The sequence below is a fragment of the Eulemur rufifrons genome, chromosome 16, assembly GCF_041146395.1.
Source record: "Eulemur rufifrons isolate Redbay chromosome 16, OSU_ERuf_1, whole genome shotgun sequence".
NCBI classification, from domain to species: domain Eukaryota; kingdom Metazoa; phylum Chordata; class Mammalia; order Primates; family Lemuridae; genus Eulemur; species Eulemur rufifrons.
In genome coordinates this window covers 91,765,761-91,787,325 of record NC_090998.1, presented here as the reverse complement: position 1 = coordinate 91,787,325, position 21,565 = coordinate 91,765,761, and the positions used below count along the sequence as shown (strand labels likewise).

Genomic DNA, 21,565 nt, shown 5'->3' with positions numbered 1-21,565 from the left:
AAGCAAGCAGCCAATCAGAGGCCCACTGTGGCCTCCGTGGTTCTGTGTGGGCCACAGCTTTCTACCTGAACACTCGCGCTGTCCCATGCTGGGACAGGTTCCTCAGCAGAGTTGGACTGGGTGCACGTGCAGATGATGCAGAGCCATCCGAATTTCCGGTCACACACTTCCCGCCCAAGTCCCCAGGCAGACCCTTGGGAAAGCCTTGAAATCCAGCGCTGCCCACCCGCCCCAGCCTCCCTGGGCAACACTGCAATGCCCGCATCCGTTCCGCTGGGCTCCAGCCCTGCACCAAGCCCTGGCAGCTTGCTTACCCTCAGCCTCCACAGAGCCAAGCTGGAGCCCGTCCGGACTGACTGGACCAGTAAAAGGTACAACGGGCTACTTTCATGGACAGCAAAGGGAAGAGTAAGCCACAAACGCAGCTCCCTGGTCCTCTTCCCATACACCAAAAAGGACGAAAGCTGAACAAAAGGAGCTGGTGACTGCACCAGGAGCTGTGGCAGACAGACCCTGTTGCTGAGCGCCAAATCCAGACTGCAGCTGAGGGGGTTCATCTTCTGCACCTCTAGTCTGAGGGGACCGGGGCCAAAAGCTCCACACCTTAGCAGAACCCGGGGGCAGGAGAAACCGTCCTGACAGCCTCCCGGGGGAGATAGGAGGCAAGTGGGAGAGGCCTCCTGGCAGCTCCTGGAGGCCCCATCCTTCCGTGTTCCACCGAGACCTGCCAAGCCTCTGCCTGTTTGGCCCCTTTGGATACGTGGGAGGGCGCCAGGGCTCCATGGCCGCTCTTCTGCTGCTTCTGCTGTGTCATTCCCTACCTGTTCCACCGCGCTGTGCTTTGTCAGGCCCCGATGACCTTATTCCAACAGCGGAGTTCGTCAGAGTGGTTAATAATGAGAACTGGGTTTGAACCCCAGGTCTGCCACATCCTAGGTCTGTGACTGGGACAAGTCCCCTAAACTCCCTAAGCCTCAGTTTCCACATCTTTAAAATAGGGTCAGTAAGAGTACCTTTCTGAAGGCTTCTGGTAAGGATTAATCGATATCTCCGTAGTGCCTGTAAAGAACTCAGCACAATGCCTGGCACGTAGTGGGCAGTAAATGTTACTACACAATAACAGTGGTGAAGATGGCAACGTAATACGTCTCACCCTGCCCTCCTGCTCCCTCCCCAATTCCGTCTCCTCACTGTGCAGTGAGCACAGCTTCGTCCTGCTGTTCCTGCCCTCTGTGACTTACTCTGGCTTCCTGTGGGGTCAGTCAGAACCTCCTGACATATGTTAATGCCAGTCCATGTGTTCCTCACCCCACGTGCAAATCCAGCTCTCTCAGAAAACCTGTCCTCTGTCCCAGGTGGAGTCAGTCATCCTAGATGTCTTTGGCCCCTAGACTGACAGCACTTTGAACTGTAGTTGTGTCCTTTTCTGGAAGAAAAGCCATGTTTTCTCATTTAAATTATGAATACTTGGAGAGCAGCAGGGGTGGTGCCTTCTGCCTGCCTGCTGGGGCGGCTCACCTCTCAGCAGGTGGCTCTGTTTGGCCAAAGCGCATAGTCTGCTCCGTGAACAGTCCAGCCGATCAGTGTCGTCTCTTTCTTCTGGGAAGGCATCATCCCGATGATTCCCCTTCAATATCTGCGGTGCAGGGAAGCATGTTTTCTCAGGTGTCCCGCCCCTAATACACACAAGTGGAAACGGTAGGGCATATGTTGGAGGGAAGGGATCGGGAATAATGTCCAGTGGGTGGACTAGCATGGGGAGAAGCAAAAAGGTGTCCATGGATGCCTCCCACCCTTAAAAAAGCACAGTAGCTTTCAATTTAAACCGTGGGTCGTAATGAAACTTTAATGAAAATGTTAGTTTTCCCTCCCAAACTACCTTGCTTGATTGTGTTTGGGTTCCCTTGAATATATGAGACTATAACTCCTGACACTGAAAGCTACTGTGGTGACAAGTGTGAATTTGGATGTCTTGAGTGGCTTAGCCTTGAGAAGGTTTGCGGTGCTGCCTGCAAGCTGAGCACCATGCTGACCCGGGGCTAGTCTTTTGTGCACTCACTGCTCAGCAAACACAAAGCTGTCCTGGGACCCAGGGAACAGCAGACCTGGCCCCGCCCTCTGGTAGCGGGTGGGGGCAGAGGGTAACAATCGCAGGCTGGAGCCTAGAGCCCTGATGGGAGCCGGAGCAGGGCAGGCAGGTTTGGCCAGGCGGAGACCTGTAAGACAACCTAATGCCTCTCTACCGTCACCTCTCTTTTCTGCCAGGTACTGGAAGATACTGGAATGCCCATGGATGATGACCAGTATGCTCTGCTGACTACAAAAATAGGCTTTAAGAAAGAAGGGATGAGTTATCTTGATTTTGCAACAGGATTTGAAGGTAGCAAATGGCCAGGTGTGCATGCCGGGATGTGTCCTGGGTGGTAGCACGAGTCTTTGGTAACAGTGCCACCGGGCTCTCGGGTGGAAGAAGCATAAGCCAAGATGCTGAGACATGTGTGTTCTGGGACTACAAACAGACATTTTTTGTTTAATTTTATCTGACTGTGTTTCGGCATTTTCTTTTCACTAAGTTAAACAGAACTGTGAGTGCAGAAATTTGCCAGAAAGAGTCTTCTACAAACTGAGAGCACAAATGGTTCATGAACTTTACTCCAAAGCCTGTTTCTTCAATCACACCTCATGTCCTTTAAGATTTTCCTCCTAACACAGATGCTGGTTGTCTGTAATTACGTAATACCATGCCCCAGCGAGGCAAGTATTGTTCCTTCCTGCTGGCAGATAAGGACGCAGAGATTCTAAAAGACTCAGATCACCCACCAGTGCTTGTTAGGAAACCCATCTCTGTGCTGTAGGAGGGCCCTTCACTCTGCTTTCTCACACTCGAAAGACATTTAGACGGACAAACAAGCCCTCTAGAAAAGCTGCAGAAATCACACAAATATGTCCATAGAATTTCTCTTCTCTTTTGCTGCAAACACCGGGCAGGCTGGCTGGGCAGAACTCTGCACTTTGCCGTTCTCCCGGCCCGGGTCTGGGAGGCAGCACGTCCCCGGAAAACTTGGCAGGCTCATTGCCAAGGTCCCCCCCAGCCAGACTTTGATTTGCCGGCTCCATAGAGACAGAGGCCTCACACCCCTGAAAAAAGGCAACACGAGAAGCCGTAGCATTGTGGAATTTTGACACTTTCTCTGGGTATCTGTTCTGACATTTTTGAAGGAAAATAAAGAGAAGGAAAAGGAACTCATGTGCATTTTAGTGAGGCTTCCAGTGTGCCGGCTGCATCCGTTTCTCAGGTGAGGAAACGTTTGCCGAGGTCCCGGGCTGGCGAGTCTGTCACAGCAGAAGCTCCATTCGGTATCTGCCAGCTGCTCTCGCCTTCCTGGCTGCCCAGCCTGGTCAACCTCCCCTTGCCGACTCTCCCTCTCCCTGCCTGCCTCCTCCCTGCCCCTCTGAGCAGCCTGCCGGTCTCCATCAGTCCCCCAGCGAGGGCGACCGAGGCTCCGGTGGCCCAATGCCAGAGGTCAGTGGGGACCATGGCAGAGGGGACAGGCAGTGGGTAGTGATGAGCTGAGGGAGGCTGCCGCAGCCGCCTCTGTGAGGTGGAGTGAGGCCGAAGCCAGGCTCGAGACGGGACCAGAGGATACCCTGCCGGCGACCATCTGCAGACATGCCAGTGGGAAAAGCAAGGCTGCCCTTTTATTTTTCTTTTCTTTCAGGGCTAAAGTTAAAATTTTATTTATGACCAGAGTGGCATAAAAATTTGTTTTCCATGCTTCAAAAAGGAAAAAAATGTGTGCAGAGCCACTCTGAAACCAAGTCCCCAGTGTGTGGCCTGGCTTTGACACAAGGCCACCCTCGATGATCCCAGGTTTCTAAGTAGAGGCTACACTTCCTTCCCGAGTTTAGGGAGGGAGAGGGCACCGGGCTACAGCGAGCCAGCCGGCTCTGGGGTCTGCTGTGCTCTTGGGGGAAGCTGAGGGACCCTCTGGGCTCATCTCCCATGTAAGAGGGACATGATGACATGTTCACCTGTGTGTCAACAGGGAATGAGATCCTACTTCTTAGGGTTGTGGGAAGGACCAAGAAATATCTGCAGGCCCCTGTCATGTTGTCTAACACATATGTGGTCAGGAAATACCTGGTGAATTAATGAATATTGAATGAATTACACATTCTGGCCTTTAGGACATGATTCCAAGAAACAAAAAAGAGGCAAGAATTTTTATTCTCTGCCTCTGGGAACTTGGAGATGAACCACAGGAATGACAGAGACACAGGACAAGTAAATGCACCAGGCCACCAAGCGCAATGCGTGCCAGTAAAGGCTGGCCCCGCAGTCTAGAGAACAGTTTCTCTCATAATAACAGGAACATGTCTAAGAAGCTGAAAGGAAAGAAAGCAGATCATAACAGAGTTAATGCCGTGTTCAATTTGCAGGGTGGCGTGACTGTGTAGGATTTGACAGCATTGAGGCAGGAAGAGGTAAAGTGTGGAAGTTTTGTGCTAATGAGAGTTGTCTGACTGATGTCATTGTTTCAGATACTCAAAGGAATAGGCCAGAAGCAACCCCACCTCACACTCCAATTTCTTCAAAAAGTCATCTGGACAGCCACTTCATAACTGCTGAAGAATGTCTGAAACTTTTCCCCAAGAGACTGAAGGAGTCATTCCAGGTAAGTTGTGACCGTCTACCGCTTCACTCCTCCAGCCCCACGTGCTCCCGGCCTCGCAGCCCCCCAAGGGTGGAGTCCTGGCGCCCAGTCATTCCCAGTCACCACGGGACACGGAGTGTTTCCTCCGCAAACTCAGTGTTGGTCAGAGAGAGCTGCATGGGGTGGGGGGTGCTTTTTAACTCTGAGACCCCCCTGCTCCACCTGAAGGCCTCCCCGAGGCCTCTTTCTTAGGAGGTGAAGTAAGGAGACCCTCCTGACTTCTTGGGAGGGTGGGGCCGAGGAGCAGCGTGACAACTGAGGTACCGTGACCCTAGGATCCATTCATCCACTGCACTCCACTCATTCCTCACCAAACAAGTATCACTCGCGTGCCGTATGCTGGACTCTGTGCTAAATGCAGGGGATGGTCTGCCAGGGGGACATAGATGGTCATAGATCCATCCAAGACATAGATGGTCAGCAGGCAGTTCATGTACATCGTGATTGGCTGTTGTAGAAGGAACTGAAGTGTGCTATGGGGGCACAGGAAAAAGACCCCCTTAAGGACGACTTCCTGGAGGAGGGGTCCCTGCACTGGCCTTGCAGGGTGGTCTCATCAGCACGCAGCTCCGATCAGAGCACCCCGTTGCTCTTAGGATAAGCCCCGCTCCTGGCCCCCAGGGCTCTGCTCAGCCCCGGCCCCCTCCAGCTGCAGCTTGACCCCTCCTCCTGCCACATTGCAGGCAACACTCTTTCCTGCCTCCATGCTTCTGCGCATTCTGTTGCTTTGCCTGGATTGCTGCTCCCCTTCCACCAGCGAACTCCCGCCCAAGCTTCAGTTCTTCTTGAGCCCTTCAGATCAGCCAGGGGAGGTCCACACTGTACATTCCCTGGCACCTGCATGTCCCTCACTGCAACCAGCCGGCGTGCCATTGTGATTAAACTGTAAGCCCGAATAATTTCTGCACCATTTGCTGCAATACCCCACGTGGCTGCCACAGTGCCTGCCACACAACAGGTGATCAATATGTGTTTGCTGAATGAGTAGGACGTCATACTACATGCCAGGCAGTGCACTGGAAGGCTTACACACCTGGCCTCATTTATTTTAACACCAACAACTACCCTGTCAAGTGGGTTTAGTGTTCCCATTCTATAGCTGGAAAAACTGAGGGTCAAGGATGGGAGAAACCTTCCGCAAGCCACGCATCTTGTGAATGTCAGAGTCAGGGACTGAAATAACATCTGCTTGATCCCAAAGCCTGTGAACTACCTAATAAAATTAGGATTCTTCATCCAGAGACGTTAGGGACTGAGATTTGGGCAGTGATTAAAGTTTATAAACTTGGAGGATTATAAATATGGGGTCCCATGACATCAGGATTGTCCCTCTGGTCCTGTAGTTAGGGCTGGCATTACACTGCTCTCACGCCTCTGTTCCTGCATTTATTGCACTGAATTGCTACTATCTGCTTCTTGTCTTTCTTTCCCGATAGACTGTGAGAACCTTGTTGTTGGGGACCATGTTGGAGTTATCGCAATGTCCCTGTGTCCAGCAGAGTGCCCGGTGCCTAGGAAATGCTTTTTGCCCCCTTCATACCCAGCACTATATTCCCACAGATGTTTACCGAGTACGGCTCTTGGGGCCGTGCTATAGCAAGGAGCAGAGCAGAGCCAGGGCTCACGCTCATGTTCTGGAGGAGGAGTGCCCCGTGGACACTCGAGTCGAATCTCTGGTGTGTCTGGTGGTGCCACGTGCTGACAAGAAAAATAAAGCAGCGTGGGAAGCCAGGGACCCATCAGGGCTAGTGCCATTATACAGGGGGGCAGGAAATGCCTCTCTGGAGAGGTGGCATTCAGGCAGAGGTGTGAAGAGTGGGCCCTGCAGGCACTGGGGGAGAGCTCCCCGAGATGCCCCGAGGCCGGGCATGTTGAAAGAATGGTGAGGGGGCAAGTGGGATGGGAACAGACGGGCTTGTGGCCACGCCAGGACTTGGGCTTGGACTCGGAGAGAAACAGAGAGCCCAGGGTGGGGCAGAAGAGCAGCATGAGCGACTCGGCTGTTGGGAATCGCTCTGGGCCAACTGTGTTGAGAATGGATGATGGAGACAAGGGTGGCCCCTGGAAGCCTGTTAGGGGGTTCCTACAGGAATTCAGAGGCCTTGGGTCTGGTAGAGGCCGAGGGACTGGGAGAAGGGGTCCAATTCTGACATGCTCTGAATGGAGAACCAAGGGGCATGTGGGCAGACGGATGCGGGGCGGGAGGAAGGGAGCATTCCAGAGGCTCTAAGGATTGTGATCTGAGCAACTGGGAAGAAAGCTGCCACATACTGGGACAGGAAGACCCAAGAGGAGAAAATTGGGGAAGGGGTTGGGGTTAGGAGTGTGATTTTGGCCGTGTTCAGTTTGACATCTAAGGGGAAATGCCCCAGACTGCTGGAGGTGAGTCTGGGGAGGCGTGAGGGCCTGGAGCTGGCGGGGTAGCGGGAGTCACTGGTGAGTGCATGGGCCTGCAGCCCTGGAAGGCCCCTAAGGTGGGTCCTGACAAGGAGAGGCCATCAGCGGGTCAGAGTCTGCCCAGGCAGCATCTGTTACATTGATTTTCACGGCATTTAGCACGGTGATTGCATATATTAGGTGCGGAATAATTTGGGGTGAATTAGTAAATGAGTGAATACAGACAGATCTTTCCACAGAATGCCCAAACATTTTACTTAGACACTTGAGTCATAGCAGGTCTTCCTTTATATTGTAAATAACCCCTTTTGGAGGAAGCTGCCACACGAAGGTACAAGTGCAGTGCCTCCAAAATAGACAGGTAAGCTCGTGGGGAAGGGCTGCATCAGGTGCTGACGGACGAGGGAGTTGGGGCCAAATTGGCAGGAAGCACATGCCGGAAACACAGGCCTGGGCCCAGACAGAGCCTGGGACATGCGGTGTGACCTTAGGCAATAGCAACAGTGACAAACAGCATTTTGGAGCACTCGCTTGGCAAGTGCTTTGCATACATTAGCATATTCACTCCTCACAACCACCCAAGGAAGTAGGGACTGTTATAATCCCCATTTCACAGATAAGAAAACAGAAGCATGGCAAGGTTAATATCTCACTCAAGGCCACACCAGTAAGTGGCAGAGCTGGGGTTTGCAACTAAGCAATCTGCCTCAAGTGTACTAGTGTACATGCAGCAGGGCCTCTAAATCACATGATCCCTGGGAACCCGAAGCCCCTGTTTCCTCCTCTGGGAAACAGCCAATTGCTGTGTTCTCCAGACAGCGCAATGGGCTGAGCACAGTCCTTCAGATGTCCCAGGTCCTAGACTCAGCTGGGCTCTATCAAGGTCATCACAAACAGGCCTGGCCTTCAGTTGGCTCCTCGGCATGAAATTCAGGACTGCATTTGTTTTTCGATAGACAGAAGTGGCTAAACATTATGAAAGTTACGTAAAAACATTGCAAGCAAGATTTTCATATGGTCCAAAAATCTCCAGCAGTTTCTTTTTCTTCCTTCCAGTACTAAAGTTTCCTAGAAACTGAGAGCATGGAAGGGAAGGAAACACCTTTTTTGTTCCTTCCTCTTAACTCTTTATATTAAAAGAAGGAGTCGGAGAGCGTAGTTTATAATTTCTTGGGAGAAGCAAAACATGGCAGGGGTATTCTGCGCAGCCGGGTCTCCCAAAGTAGCAGCCAAGACACAGCCAGGCCACCCCTTCCTCACCGTGGAGATGAGTCTGCACGTGTAGGGTTACAAGTGTGGCGTCATCCTGGGATGAGAAGGGAGTGCTTTGACACGTGCATTTTGTTTTCAGGACTGCTACTCAGCCTTCTTTAAAACAGACACTGACAGGGATGGCATAATCAACATGCAGGACCTTCAGAGACTGCTGCTGCGCTTGCTGCTCAACCTCAGAGATGATGAATTTGAGCGTTTCCTTGGCCTTCTCGGTTTGAGACTTGGTGTCACTTTAAATTTTCGGGAATTTCGGAATTTGTGTGAAAAGAGACCGATCAGTACAGATGATGCACCTCAAAGACTCATTAGGTAAGAAGGCAGCTCGGTGTCTTTCATAAACATTGGCCTTTGCCGCCATAAAGCTCAGCATTTCTATTGTGTCCGCAAAGGATACAATGAGTGGAGTGATTATTTTTTCCTTTTCTTAGTTCAAAGAAAGTCATAGAAGGAATGTGCATTCAGTATAGAGCAATCAGAAAATACAACTCTTGTCTCACACCTGTGAGCATTATTTTTATATTTCGCTGGGTTTCAGTCTCTTTTCTATGCACATAAATACATACATGTACTTATTTTTTTTTTGTTTATTAACCCGGGGCCAAATGTATATGCTTTTTGCTCAGCCTTTCCAAAGCCAAGCTTGAGAGACCTTTGAGCACACTCTCTCTGCCAAGGCTCGGCCCTGGCACAGGGCCCACCACAGGGCCAGGCAGAGGGCTGTGCATGAACTCGGTCAGGCAAGTCCTTGCCAAGTGGGCACACGAACTTTCTTCAGGAACTGATGCTTCCTACCTCTGTGTCACCTCCAAATGTTCATCTAGGTGAGAGGTGTGAATTTGGGGGACCGCAGACCATCTTATGGTAATTGATAGGAACTGAGAAGTTGTCTGTACCAGCTGCCTCAGGAGACTCAGGGACCCCCTTCCAGTCCCTCCCTGGACCATGCTGCCCCTGGCCCCTGCCCAGCCCCCACTCGCAGTGAGGAGGAGGATCTCAGCTTCCAATCAGAAAGAGTGTACACTGCTTGGAGTCATGATAGGGCCCACCGTCCAGGGGTGGGGAACCTGTGGCCTTGGGGCCACTTGTGGCCCTTTGCCTGAATCCAAATTTTACAGAAGAAATCCTTTTAATGAAAGGAGTCACTCCAATGTGCCCCAGTTGGGTCCCTGCTGAGATCTGTTGAGGGCTGACATGCATGAATGAAGTAGCCAGTCAGCCCCTCCTCGGCAGTTCTTGTAAAGTTAGTATTTCTGAACTGTTACCATCTATCGTGCTAATCCAGAGGCATGTTTTCTGATATGATGGTACCTCATCGTAGTAATATTCACTGTGCTGTTTTTTCCTTGAGGCGTGCATGGCCCCTAGAGGCTCCAGACAAGTGACCTTTCTACCTGGGCAAGGGCAGCTCCCCTGGAGAGTAAAGCCCCTAGAATCCACGGCCACTGTGCCAGACTGTGTGACACTTGGCTAGGCTGCAGAAGGCCCTCGGAAGTTGCACTTGCACTTTAATTTCTTTCCCTTATATTCATTTTTATTTTCCCTATCCAAAAAAAAAAAAAAAAAAAGCAAGTAAGAAAATGACTATAGACTCTTCCTAAGCAAAATGATCATATAACATTTGGACACCTGCTTCCAATCACTCAGGTTCTGAGGAGCTTTCATATGAGACTTGATTGCTTAACATTAAAACAAAACAAAATCCTGCCCAAAGAATTTTCTGGAGAATGTATGCAGAATGAATGTGGAAAATTCAACCACAAAGTGCAATCTTCTCAACCTTATCATTTGTATTTATTTATGGATTCGTCATATATTTACTAAGGTCTGCTGTGTGCTAGGTGCCATCCCAGGACTAGGCGGTGCAAAGATGAGTAAGACTTAGATGCTCCCTTTAAGGAGCTCATGGTCGAACGTGAGGAACAAAAGTAAAGAGCTACATTGGAAGAGAAGATGATGGAAGTGCCACAGGGACACAGAGAGGGCAGAGCTGAAGCCTCTTGAGGTGCTCAGGAAAACTGGGGACATTTGAGCTGAATCTTGGAGTTTGAGTAGGAGTTTGCCAGGTGCAGCCTAGAGGAAAGGTCACTCAAGGCCAGGGAACAGCATTTGCAAAATCACAGAGGTGGGAGTGTTGAGCACATTTGGGAAATGGGGAGAGGGTGTGTGTGGAGGGGCAGCCTGCTTCGGGGGCAGGGTGTGGCAGGGGAGAAGGCCAGGAGGGCAGGAGGGCAGGCTGTGAAGGAGCCCGCGTGCCAGGATGAAGAATCATCCTTTGTTGGTGGGCAGGGAAGGCCTGTAAGCTGCGGAGTGAAGGACTCGCGCTGAGTTTTAGAAAGATCCTCCAGCAGCCCCAGAAGGGAGGGTAGACACGAAGGAGGAGAGGCTGCACCTTGGGGCCTGGCTTGGCCTCCCAGGGCCTGGTGGAAAGACAGCTCTGAGACCTAAACCAAGGTACTGCTTCTAAAAGCTGAGCCCTCCATGGCCAGGCCCCACGCTATGCTTCTTGAAGACGTGTCCTTTAACACCCCAACAGCCCTGCAAGGAGGCGTTCCTATCTGGCTTCACAGATGAAACAACTGGGGCTCAGGGAAGAGTTAGTGACACATCCATAGGACACAGGTGATGGGGGGCAGGGCAGGGATTTGAGCCCTAGGAGCAGGTCTGCTGGAGACAAATTGGCTTAGTTTTCTTTCCTTGAGAATATCTTTATTTTTCCTTCATTCCTAAAAAGATAATTTTGCTGGATATAGAATTTAGGTTTGACAATTCTTTTTTTCCAGCACTTAAAAAATATTGTTCCACTGTCTTCTGGCCTCCATGGTTTATGGTAAGAAGTATACAAGTATTCAAATATTATTTCCCTATTTGTAATGTGTCATTTTTCTCAGGCTGCTTTCAAGATTTTTTCTTTATCTTTGGTTTTCAGCACATTAGGTATGATGTGTCTGAGCATGTGGTTTTTGTTTTGTTTTGCTTGTGTTTTTAGTTTATCCCTTTTGGAGTTTGCTGAGCTTCTTGAATCTGTATATTTATGTTCACCAAATTTGGGGAGTTTTCAGCTATTATTTCTTAGAGTATTTTTTTCTATACCAGTCTTTCGCTTCTTTTGGTACCTCAATGACATGAAGCTTAGATCTTCTGATTTTGTATAACAGGTCTCTGAGACAATGTTATTTTTATTTTCTCTGTTGTTAAGACTGAATTATTTCTCTTTATTTATTTTCAGGTTTGTTGACCCCTCTGTTATTTCCATTCTGCCACTGAGCCAATCCAGTAAAATTTTTATTTCTTTTTAAAACTTTTTATATTTTTAATTGATAAATCATAGTTATACATATTTTGGGGGTACATGTGATATTTTGATCAAATCAAGATAATTGGGATATCCACTACCTTAAACATTTATCTTTTCTTTGTGTTGAGAGCATTACAATTTATCTCTTCTAGCTATAATTTATTTACACAATAAATTATTAACTATCATTTCCCTGCTATACTATCGAACACCAGAATTTATTCCTTCTACCTACTTTATTTTTGTGTCCATTAACCAACTGCTCTTAGCTGCCTCTCCCTCCTGTGCCTGCTTTCCTTCCCATCATCTGTTAACCACCATTGACTCACTGCCTCCACGAGATCCACTCTTTTGGCTCCCACATGTGAGTGAGAACATGTTATATTTGCCTTTCTGTTCCTGGCTTATCTTACTTAACATGGTGTTTTCCAGTTCCATTCGTGTTGCTTCACATGATAAGATTTCATTCGTTTTTGTGGCTGAATAATATTCTATTGTGTTTACACCACAATTTCTTTATCCATTCATCCATTGATGGACGCTTAGTTTGATTCCATATGCTGGCTACTGTGAATAGTGCTGCAATAAACATAGCAGTGCAAGTATCTCTTTGACATACTGATTTCCTTTCTTTTGGATATATAGCCGGCAGTGGGATTGCTGGATCACATGAGAGTTCTATTTTCGTTTTTTGAGGAACCTCTGTACTGTTTTCCATAGTGGCTGTGCTACTTCACACCACCAGCAGTGCAGGAGTTTCCACTTCCTCTGCAACCTCGCCAGCATTTGCTCTTCTAACTGGCGTGAAATGGTATCTCGCTGTGCATTTCCCTGATGATTCGTGATGTTGACTATTCTTTCATATACTCGGCCAAAAATTTCATTTCAATTATTGTATTTTGAAGTTTCCACTTGGTTATTTTCTTGTTCTTTTTTTTCTTTCTCCTCCTCCTCCTCCTTCCTTCTCCTTCTTCGTCTTGTTCTTCTTCCTCTTCTTCTTCTTCCTTTTTAGTTTCTATTTCTTTTCTCAGAACTGTCTTTCCATTCGTCTCAAGGATGTTTGCTCTTACTTCATGAATATAATAGCTACTTTAAAATGTGATAATTTCAACATCTGGTTAATCTTAGGATTGGTGTCTGTTGTCTTTTACCTTGATAATTATTGAGATTTTCCTGTTTTCCTGGCTCTTTGTATAATTTTAGATTGTATCCTGGACATCTTAAATATTTTATTATGGCACTCTGGTCCTGTTAAAATCCTCTGTAGTGTGTTGGTTTATTTTTTTGTTTAGCGGGCAGTCAACCCAGTTAGTTTCACACAAGTGCTGACCTGCTTTCTGTGGTTTCAGTGTTAGTTTAGTTTTCAAAGTCATCGCAGCACTCTTCAGGGAAGCCCATGTATGTCCCACGCAGGGGCCAGTCTGACTACACAGTGGTCAAGTTCTCAAAGCCACTGCCCTGCTACTGTGGGTGAGTTCCACGCAGGCACACAGCAGAGCTGAACGCGGAACTTCCTGCACGGATGTCGGGGATTCCTTCTTCCCGCTCTCTCTTTGTGATTTCCCCCCACACTCTCCATCCCCCAGGGGCTACTTTTTTTGATCTCCTGGCTAGAAAATCTTAAGTTTTAGCCTATTTGTACTGCTGTGCACTTCTCACAACTGGGCCCACCCCCAGGGTAACATGATGAGAGAAAAAAGAGAAAAAAAGTCAGGGAGTCCCCCAGCATTCCTTGAGTCACAAGGGCCCCTTTTCCCATATCCTCTGGTCAAAGAGAAGAATTTCAGAGTTTAGGGACCTATTTGGCCACTGCTGTTGTTGGCACCACTACAAAAGGGCAGTCTCAGAACTGGGTTTGCCTCGGATCAGGACTAGGAGAATAAAAAGAAACAAAAAAGGGGGATTTTGTACCTCAGGGTCCCTCCTTCCTGGTTCCTTGGTCAGAAGGACAGGCTTGCTTTCAGAGCGGTTTCTGCCCACATCTGCTGCCGTAGTTCCAGATTTAGGACCGCCCTTAAGTCTAATCTGGGCATATGGAATGAAAACCCCGTGAAACTCACAACTGTGTATTTCTTCAAGGTTTGATTTCCCTCTCTGCCAGCCTCCTATTATTTATTTTTTAGTGTCCGCAGAGATTTACTTTCTATATTCTGTGTGGGATTTTTGGTTGTCATAAGAGAGAGAGAAAGGGTGAAGTCTGTCTGCTCGTCTTAACTGGGACCAGAAGCACATCCCAGGACTCTTGCACAGCCTAAAGTGTGTCCCCAGGGTCTTCCCACACTGCCACAGAGCAGCTCCCTGGCCTTCTGCTGAAGTGTCCCCTCCCCACATCATTCTTGGTCACATGCAGTATCTGAAGTTATCTGATTCGCTTATTTTTCCGTGTGTTTGTTCTAAGTGCCCCTCCATCACAGTGTAAGCTCTTTGAGGACATGGGCTCGTCCGCATTGTTGCTTGCTATGTTTGCAGGACCTAGAGCAGCACATAGGGACTGTTCCTGTGTTTTTGCGACTGACAAGACTAGCTGATAGGAAGGCTGGATCTGACTGATTGTCAAGGTCTAATGAGCCAGGCAACAGGAGAGGAAGTACCTGCTGGAAAACCTCCTGATCTCTCGAGAGGGTCAAGTATGTAAAATGAGAAAGGGAAGAAATGGATGGAAAATCAGTAGGACTCTCTGGTTTGAGCACAGGTAACTAAGGAAATAATCAAGCTTTATGACCTAGAAAAGAAATCGGGTTGTGGGTGCTGGGGGGGCTGTTTGGATATGTTTAGATAGTGACTCTGCTGAGATGGCACATGCCCCTCAGGGGCTCTGTGACAGCACTTTTGGGGAGGTCCAGGTGAGTGCCTGGGTGCAGGTGGGATCTAGGAAGAGTCTAAAGGTGAAGGCAGGAGAATATACCTCATTCGGATTTGCAGTCCTTTTAATCAAAAGTTATAAAAATGCAGCATAATGAACTCTCCAAATCCTTTGTTGGTGAAGTCACGGTAGGGAATGGGGCCGTCTGAGCTGTGGCTGCCTTTCCACCCTGGAAGTTCCATGGTTCTGTGGAGTCCAGTAGGCAGTTGGAGAGAGATGGCGAAGAAAAGCAGGTGAGGCTATGGGACCAGGGACCAGTGGTGCCGATTTCTGGTCAGCAGCCTCGCATTTGTAGCTGGGGACATGAGAAGGGATGACCTCTTAGAAGAGAATGGGGAGGCAGGGAGAGGTCAAGGGCAGTGGAGGAGACTCGCAGGATGAGGGCACACTGGCGAGGCCTGGGAGGAGTTCATGACGGGCTTACAGATTTCCATGCTCGCCTGGTGTGTTCTCAGGTGTGGGAAGATCCAAGGTGCCCAGTTCCTTCTGCCTGGTCTCCCCTGCGCTACCTGTGCTGCCTGCGGCCTGGCCAGGGACTGCGAGCACAGGGGCTTTTTATAAGTGTCTTCAGTGTCCATCCTGTGAATGAATATGACAGAATTTTGACCATCTTTAAACCCTACAAGCCTAACCTTAGACAATTAGCTGAGACTGAGAAGTCTGGAAACCACATCCCCCAGTGCCTCAGCTGTTTCCTTTCATCTGTGCTCCATCTTGCAAATAAAGACAAAAGTTTTTAGTTGTTTTCTTCCTAAGACACTTAATGTTATATTGTGTTTTTCCCCCTCTGAGAATAAATGAACCCTGTTTGTTTTGTTTGCTGAAAAAAAAAGTTGAATAGCATTTATCTGAAAATAAACAAGGACTTACAAAATTTAAGAAGACTTCCCTAACATGCGGCTGGGGAAATAAGACTGTATTTTAAGAATTAAGTTAGACCAGATGTGGAACAACAGACTTTAATGGTATCTTTGAAACAAACAGGGGGTAGGGGAACCCCTTGGGAGATTAATGAGCCCATTAAATTTAAACATAGTTATTTATTATTTTTTTTTCTTTTAAGACCAAAACAGAAGGTCGCAGATTCGGAACTGGCTTGTGAACAGGCTCATCAGTATCTTGTTACCAAAGCGAAAAACAGATGGTCAGACTTGTCTAAGGTAAGAAAGTGATTATTTCCTTAAAAGGAAAGAAAATCTATTTCAGTGTTTCAAGATCACTGGGATGATCAAGCTATTTAGACCCAGCCGCCGAGATGGGAAAAACTCTGTATACCCAACCTGGTGACTCCTTTTATTCCCAGAAGACTTTTTCAGACTAAATTCTCTCGTTCAAGGTCAACTGATGTTTAGAAAGATATGTAATTGTTGGAGTTAGGGATAGAGATTCCTGGCATCATTTCAGGCGTGATGTGCTGAATTAAAAATTTAAATGAAACATGTTAAGATTCTGTCATACTTAATTTTACATGATATAAACATGCATTTTAAAGAGCTATTTCCCCTTGTCTTGCCAAAATTATAGAAGTACATTTATCAGCTGGTACCCTGCATGTGCAGTCATGTAAATTGTGATTATGGTGTTGAGACGGGGATGTATAATCTGACAGTGACAATGACAACTACACCTGTAGGATAATAGAACTGAATGTGCAAAACTGGGTTTGTCCGAAAATCTAGGATGGGATATAGGATCACCATTTTATAATGCAACAAGGACACAGTAACTTTTCTCTAAGAAGCATTTTTAAAATTGCATGATGCAAGTATTTTCATATTATTTTGAAGAATGTTTCTGCTTCATTTCATTTGGTTGTTTTCTTTGTATGTTTGCTCTTCCTTGGCCTGTGCCCAAAATGAAGTTCTGTCTTTTAAGTCCCGTTAAGCTCCTGGCACTGCCTCTGCGGCCCTTTGTCCTCCATAGAGTGGACTGTCAGTGCTGGCCCAGCCTGGCCAGTCACACAGAGCAAAGCTCTGTGAGGCCCACTGAGGCAGGGCCGACCTTTCAGAGCAGCCCTATGGGCAGAGGAGTGCAGGGCAGAGTCCTACAGCCAGCACAGGGCACGTCAGCTGGGGTGAGAGCAGGACGTGGGTTTGGCACCATCCCCTGCTCCCTCTCCACCAGTTTCTCTTTAACCTTCAGCTCACTGGGGTCTGACCTAGGAAAGACATGGGCTCCTTGCTCTCCAGCGGCCTCTCCTCTCAGCTGGGCCTGGGCTCTGCCTCTCCTCATCCACACTCCCCGCTGCTCTTCTCCTGGCCTCTCTCTCCTCCCCTCCCTGCAGCCCACCCTCTCAGGCGACCAGACCAGCCTCCCAGCCCCCACCTGCCGATGCTGCTCTCCACGGACCCCAGGACCCTTCCCAGCTGCGTCTTTCCCTGCTTTGCTTTATTCAGCATGTCGACTGTGCACCAGTCATATGCTGGGATCCAGGGTAACCGAGGCCAGTCTGATTCCCGCCTCCTGGAGCTCAGAGACCAGGGAAGGTGACAGTCAACAAGCAACAAAACAGATTATTAACAAGGCAGATCAGTGCTGTGAAAAAAATAATAATAAACAGGCTGTAGGAGAGTGACATGTGGGCTAGGGAGGTCTTTATTTCTGCCATCTGCCATATCTTGTTAGATTTACATCTAAGTATTTCATTTTTGGTGGTGCTAATGTAAATGGTATTGTATTTTTAATTTCAAATTCCACTAGTTTGTTGCTGGTATATAGAAAAGTGATTGACTTTCGTGTACTAATCTTGATATAATTCCTTATCAATTCCAGGAGGTTTTTTGTTGTTAATTCTTTTGCATTTTCTACATAGACAGTCATGTCATCTGTGAATAAAAACAGTTTTATTTCTTCCTTCCCAATTAGTATACCTTTTATTTCATTTTGTTGTCTTAATGCATTAGCTAGGACTTCCAGCACAATGTTGAAAAAGCAGTGAGAGGAACATCCCTGCCTTGTTCCTGACCTTAGCAGGAAATCTTCTAGTTTCTCATCATTAAGTGTGATGTTAGCTATAGGTTTTTTGAAGATATCATTTATCAAGTTGAAGAAGTTCTCTATTTACTGAGAGTTGTAATGAATAGGTGTTGAATTTTGTCAAATATTTTTTATGCATCTATTGATATGATCATGTGGTTTTTCTTCTTGTCTCTGTTGTTGTGATATATTACATTAACTGATTTTCAAGTGTTGAGCCAGGTTTGTATACCTGGGATAAATCCTACTTGGTCATGGCCTATAATGCCTTTTATACATCGTGGGATTCAATTTGCTAATATTTTGTTGAGGACGTTTGCATCTATGTGCATGAGAGATATTGGTCTGCGATTTTGTTTACTAGTAATATCTTTGTCTGGTTTTGGTGCTGGGGTCATACTGGTCCATAGGATGAGGTAGGCGGGTTCCCTCAGCTTCCATCTTCCTGCCGTGGGTCCTGCCTACGGGGGTCTGCTCTGGTAAATTGTGTTTGCCTGTCTCTCTCTCCAGCCTCGGGGGCAGTGGTTTGCCATGTAACCTCACCTCTCTTACGATCTGAGAAGAGTTATTGATTTTTCAATGTGTTAGGATTTTGACTTGTTGGGACAGAATGGTGACTCCCAAGTGTTTTACATGCCAGGCCCGCTGCATGTTTTTAAAGGGACTTTGAAATCCTGCAGACTAAACTTTTTAAAGCTTAAATTATTTTTTAAATTGTGAATATATAAAATGTACATGTATATTTTAAATAAATTTAAAGTAGTCACCATGTAACCACCATCCAGATGAAGGAAATGAATATTGTCACTATCTTAGAGCAGCAGTTGGCACACCTTTTCCATAAAGGGCCAGACAGTAAATATTTTTGGCTTTGGGGGCCTAAAGGCTTCTGTCACAATTACCCAACCCTACCGTTGAGAGAGTTGGTGCTATCAGACCTAAGTTTTTCCATTCTAGTGGATGTGTAATAGTATCTCATTGCAGCTTTAATTAGCATTTTGTTGGTTATTAAATGAGATTGAGTATCTTTTCATTGGTTTATTCATTAGGCAGGTTTCCTTTTTTGTGAAGTGCTTGCTTGAGACTTTTCACAGTTTTCAGACTGGGTTGCTGGCCTTTTCTTCATTGGCCAATAGAAACTCTACTGTGGTCACAGTGTGCACTGCTCTCTGGGTCCTGCTCTTTTGTAAGTAATACGTGATGCAAATATCCTCTCCCAGTTTGTACTCCGTGTTCTTGCCCTCTTTATATGGTGTCTTTGGAACAATATAAGTTGTTTTTAGCAGTCATATTTATTAACGTTTCTATATTGGTCTTATTTAAGAAATTCTGTCCCACCTTGAAGTCTTGAAAATATTCTCCCACATTCTCTTATAGGAGCTGTACAGTTTCAAGTTTAACATTCAGGTCTTGAAATCTGGACTGGCTGTTTCCTGTGTGCTGTGAGGCAGGGACCCAGTTTCATTTCTTCCATACAGAGGTCCAGCTGTCCTAGCGCCAGTCACTGTGACTGCCCCCAGGGACCTGCAGCATCACCACTGTCCTATCTCACAGCCCACAGGTGATTCTGGGCTCCTCATTGTGTTCCAATGGTCATCTGTCCTGGCACCTGCACCACATCTTCGTAGTCACTGTAACATAGTGATACTCATACATCTTAATTAGCTGGTTGGCAACTCCATCTTGTTATTCAAAAGTTTTAAATCTGTTTGTCACATTCCACAAAGGAAAAAAAAAAACCTGTCATAATGTTTGTTTGGAGAGAAATGACATCTTTACTATTTGAGTCTTCTAATTTATGAACATGGTATATCCCCATTTATTTTTATCTTCTTTACTATCTTTCAATAAAGTTTTATACTTTTCTGTATAGAGGTATTTCTTACATACCATTTATAGATTTATTCCTAGGACTTTCTGTTTTTGATGCTATTGTAAATGTTATCTTTTAAAAACCTCATTTTCTATGTCTGATATATAAAAGTGTAATTGATTTTGCCTGTTGATATAGAATCCAGCCTTTTGATAAATTCACCTCTTACAATAATTTATTTGTGGATTTTTTGTATTACTATGTATACAATCATGTCATCCGTGAATAATGACAATTGTATTTCTTCCTGTCCTATCGTTATACCTTTTATTCCTTTTACCTGTTTAAAGTGGCTGAGGCCTCCAGTACAATGTTGAACACAGGATGTTAGAGATATTCTTATCTTTTTCCTGATCTTCCGGGAAATGTTCTTTCACTGGGAAGCATGATGCTTGTGGAGGATTCTGTAGATGAATCCTTATGTCTGCCTCATAGTGTTGTTATGAAGAGGGTTAAATGAAGTGGTACTTGGAAACAGTTTAAGACAGTGTTGAGCACTGTGTGTATCAGCTGTTACTCTCATCTCTCGTCCTCTTAAATGCCTGACAAATCCCCAGGTACCTTTTGCACCCTTCAAGGACATAAGAATGGTGCCGTATCATCTTGTCATGATAGATGGAGCCTGATGTCCCTCATTTCCCCTCTTACAGCCAGAGGACCAAAACCATCACTGAGATCATAATCCTGAATTCCATATCCCAGAGGCTGGGAAATTATTAGAAATTATTTCTAATAGTTTGTGAACCCAAGTTATTGGTCAGAAGAATCTATGTCTCACTCATTTACCCAGAAACAACCCCTTTCAATATATAACACTTTTTCCTATTTTGCTCTATCACCCTCTTTCAGGAATGATGAGGATATCTAGAACTTAGAAAAAATGGTAATCAAGTAGGTAGATGGGGAGAGAAATGCCTTAGATTGTTCCAGGCATTGACTATGGAAAATCTTTTATGCTGTTGTAAATACACTTTATATGTTACTAAATACCACCTTCTAATATTGTAGAATTTTATAGAAACTGATAATGAGGGCAATGGCATTCTTCGACGACGGGATATAAAGAACGCTCTGTACGGTTTTGATATTCCCCTCACACCGAGAGAATTTGAAAAGCTTTGGACAAGGTAAGTGGGTGTGAAGACCGGCTGTTTTCCCTTCTGATGGTCTTGGGTCGCTTGCTGCAGCAAACTCAGCACAAATCTTTCATAACTTCAGGATATGGTGACGGTGTATCTGTCCTGCGTCCTGTGTCCTTGTTCCTCATTCCGTGTTCCTCATAGAAAGCAGCCTTGGTGGATGGGCTGGTCTCTAGGAACATGGAGAACCAGGGTTAACACTCATCGTCAATACTGGACTGGAGAGGTCTGCACTTCCAGGGACCTGGGAGTTCAAGCCCATGCTTGTACTGTTTTAGAGAAATAAGTCACTCTGCAAAGATTTAACTCAGTACAACACATGCAGCAGACAGATATGCAGTGGGTAAAGGAAAAAACAGTTTTTCCTCATTGCCTAAAGGTGGAAATCAGTGTCACACAGCTGTTTTACAGGTAAGTCATTTGTGGGAAGAAAATAACCAAACTTTTGGCAACTTGGAGTAGTTTCCTGAGGGTCTCTTAAACTGAAAATAGTATCTAATGCTGTTTCCATTTTTCAAAATGTACTTTAGATTTAGCTGTGTTCGAGCCAGGCCCCAGTTGTGCTGTTCCCTGTGCAGCCAAGTTTCAAGGCTACTAACAAAATGGTCTGTTTCCAAGTTCCAGACCCATCTTAGAATTGCTTCCTTCTTCATTATACGTTCGTTGCCACTTGCATTCCCCCAGGATGGCACACCAATATCGTACGTCCACTCAGGAGGCCAGCCCGGGAAACAGTTCATATAATTCCTTAGCTTTTCATCTGTTCAACGCGGAAGGCTGAAATGTTGGCCAAGTTTAGAATTAGGTGGGTTGTTTTGTGTCTAAATTAGAAAAGCAACTTGAAGTTCTTACAAAATCCTTATTTTTTTTTAAGATCAGTTCCAACACAGGGCCAATTTAGTCTCCTCATCCATTTTCTTTTTCAGTAGATTACATTAGTTCTAACTGAGCAATAAAAAGATCCTTGTGCAGCAGGCAAATGCATGGCCCTCCCACTCTGTAGACCTTTTGGATGATTCAAATACATGGTCC

At 46.5% G+C, this 21,565-nt stretch overlaps 1 protein-coding gene across 1 annotated transcript in view; it reads left to right on the top strand.

Moving 5' to 3' along the window:
* Nucleotides 1-21,565, top strand: part of EFCAB6 (EF-hand calcium binding domain 6) — a 201,151-nt gene that overhangs the window by 104,073 nt on the left and 75,513 nt on the right. Inside the window, exons 17-21 of the mRNA XM_069491269.1 lie at nucleotides 2,266-2,380; nucleotides 4,543-4,676; nucleotides 8,464-8,696; nucleotides 15,609-15,705; nucleotides 20,403-20,521. Coding sequence (XP_069347370.1) covers nucleotides 2,266-2,380; nucleotides 4,543-4,676; nucleotides 8,464-8,696; nucleotides 15,609-15,705; nucleotides 20,403-20,521 — 698 coding nt within the window. The remainder of the gene's footprint in view (nucleotides 1-2,265; nucleotides 2,381-4,542; nucleotides 4,677-8,463; nucleotides 8,697-15,608; nucleotides 15,706-20,402; nucleotides 20,522-21,565) is intronic.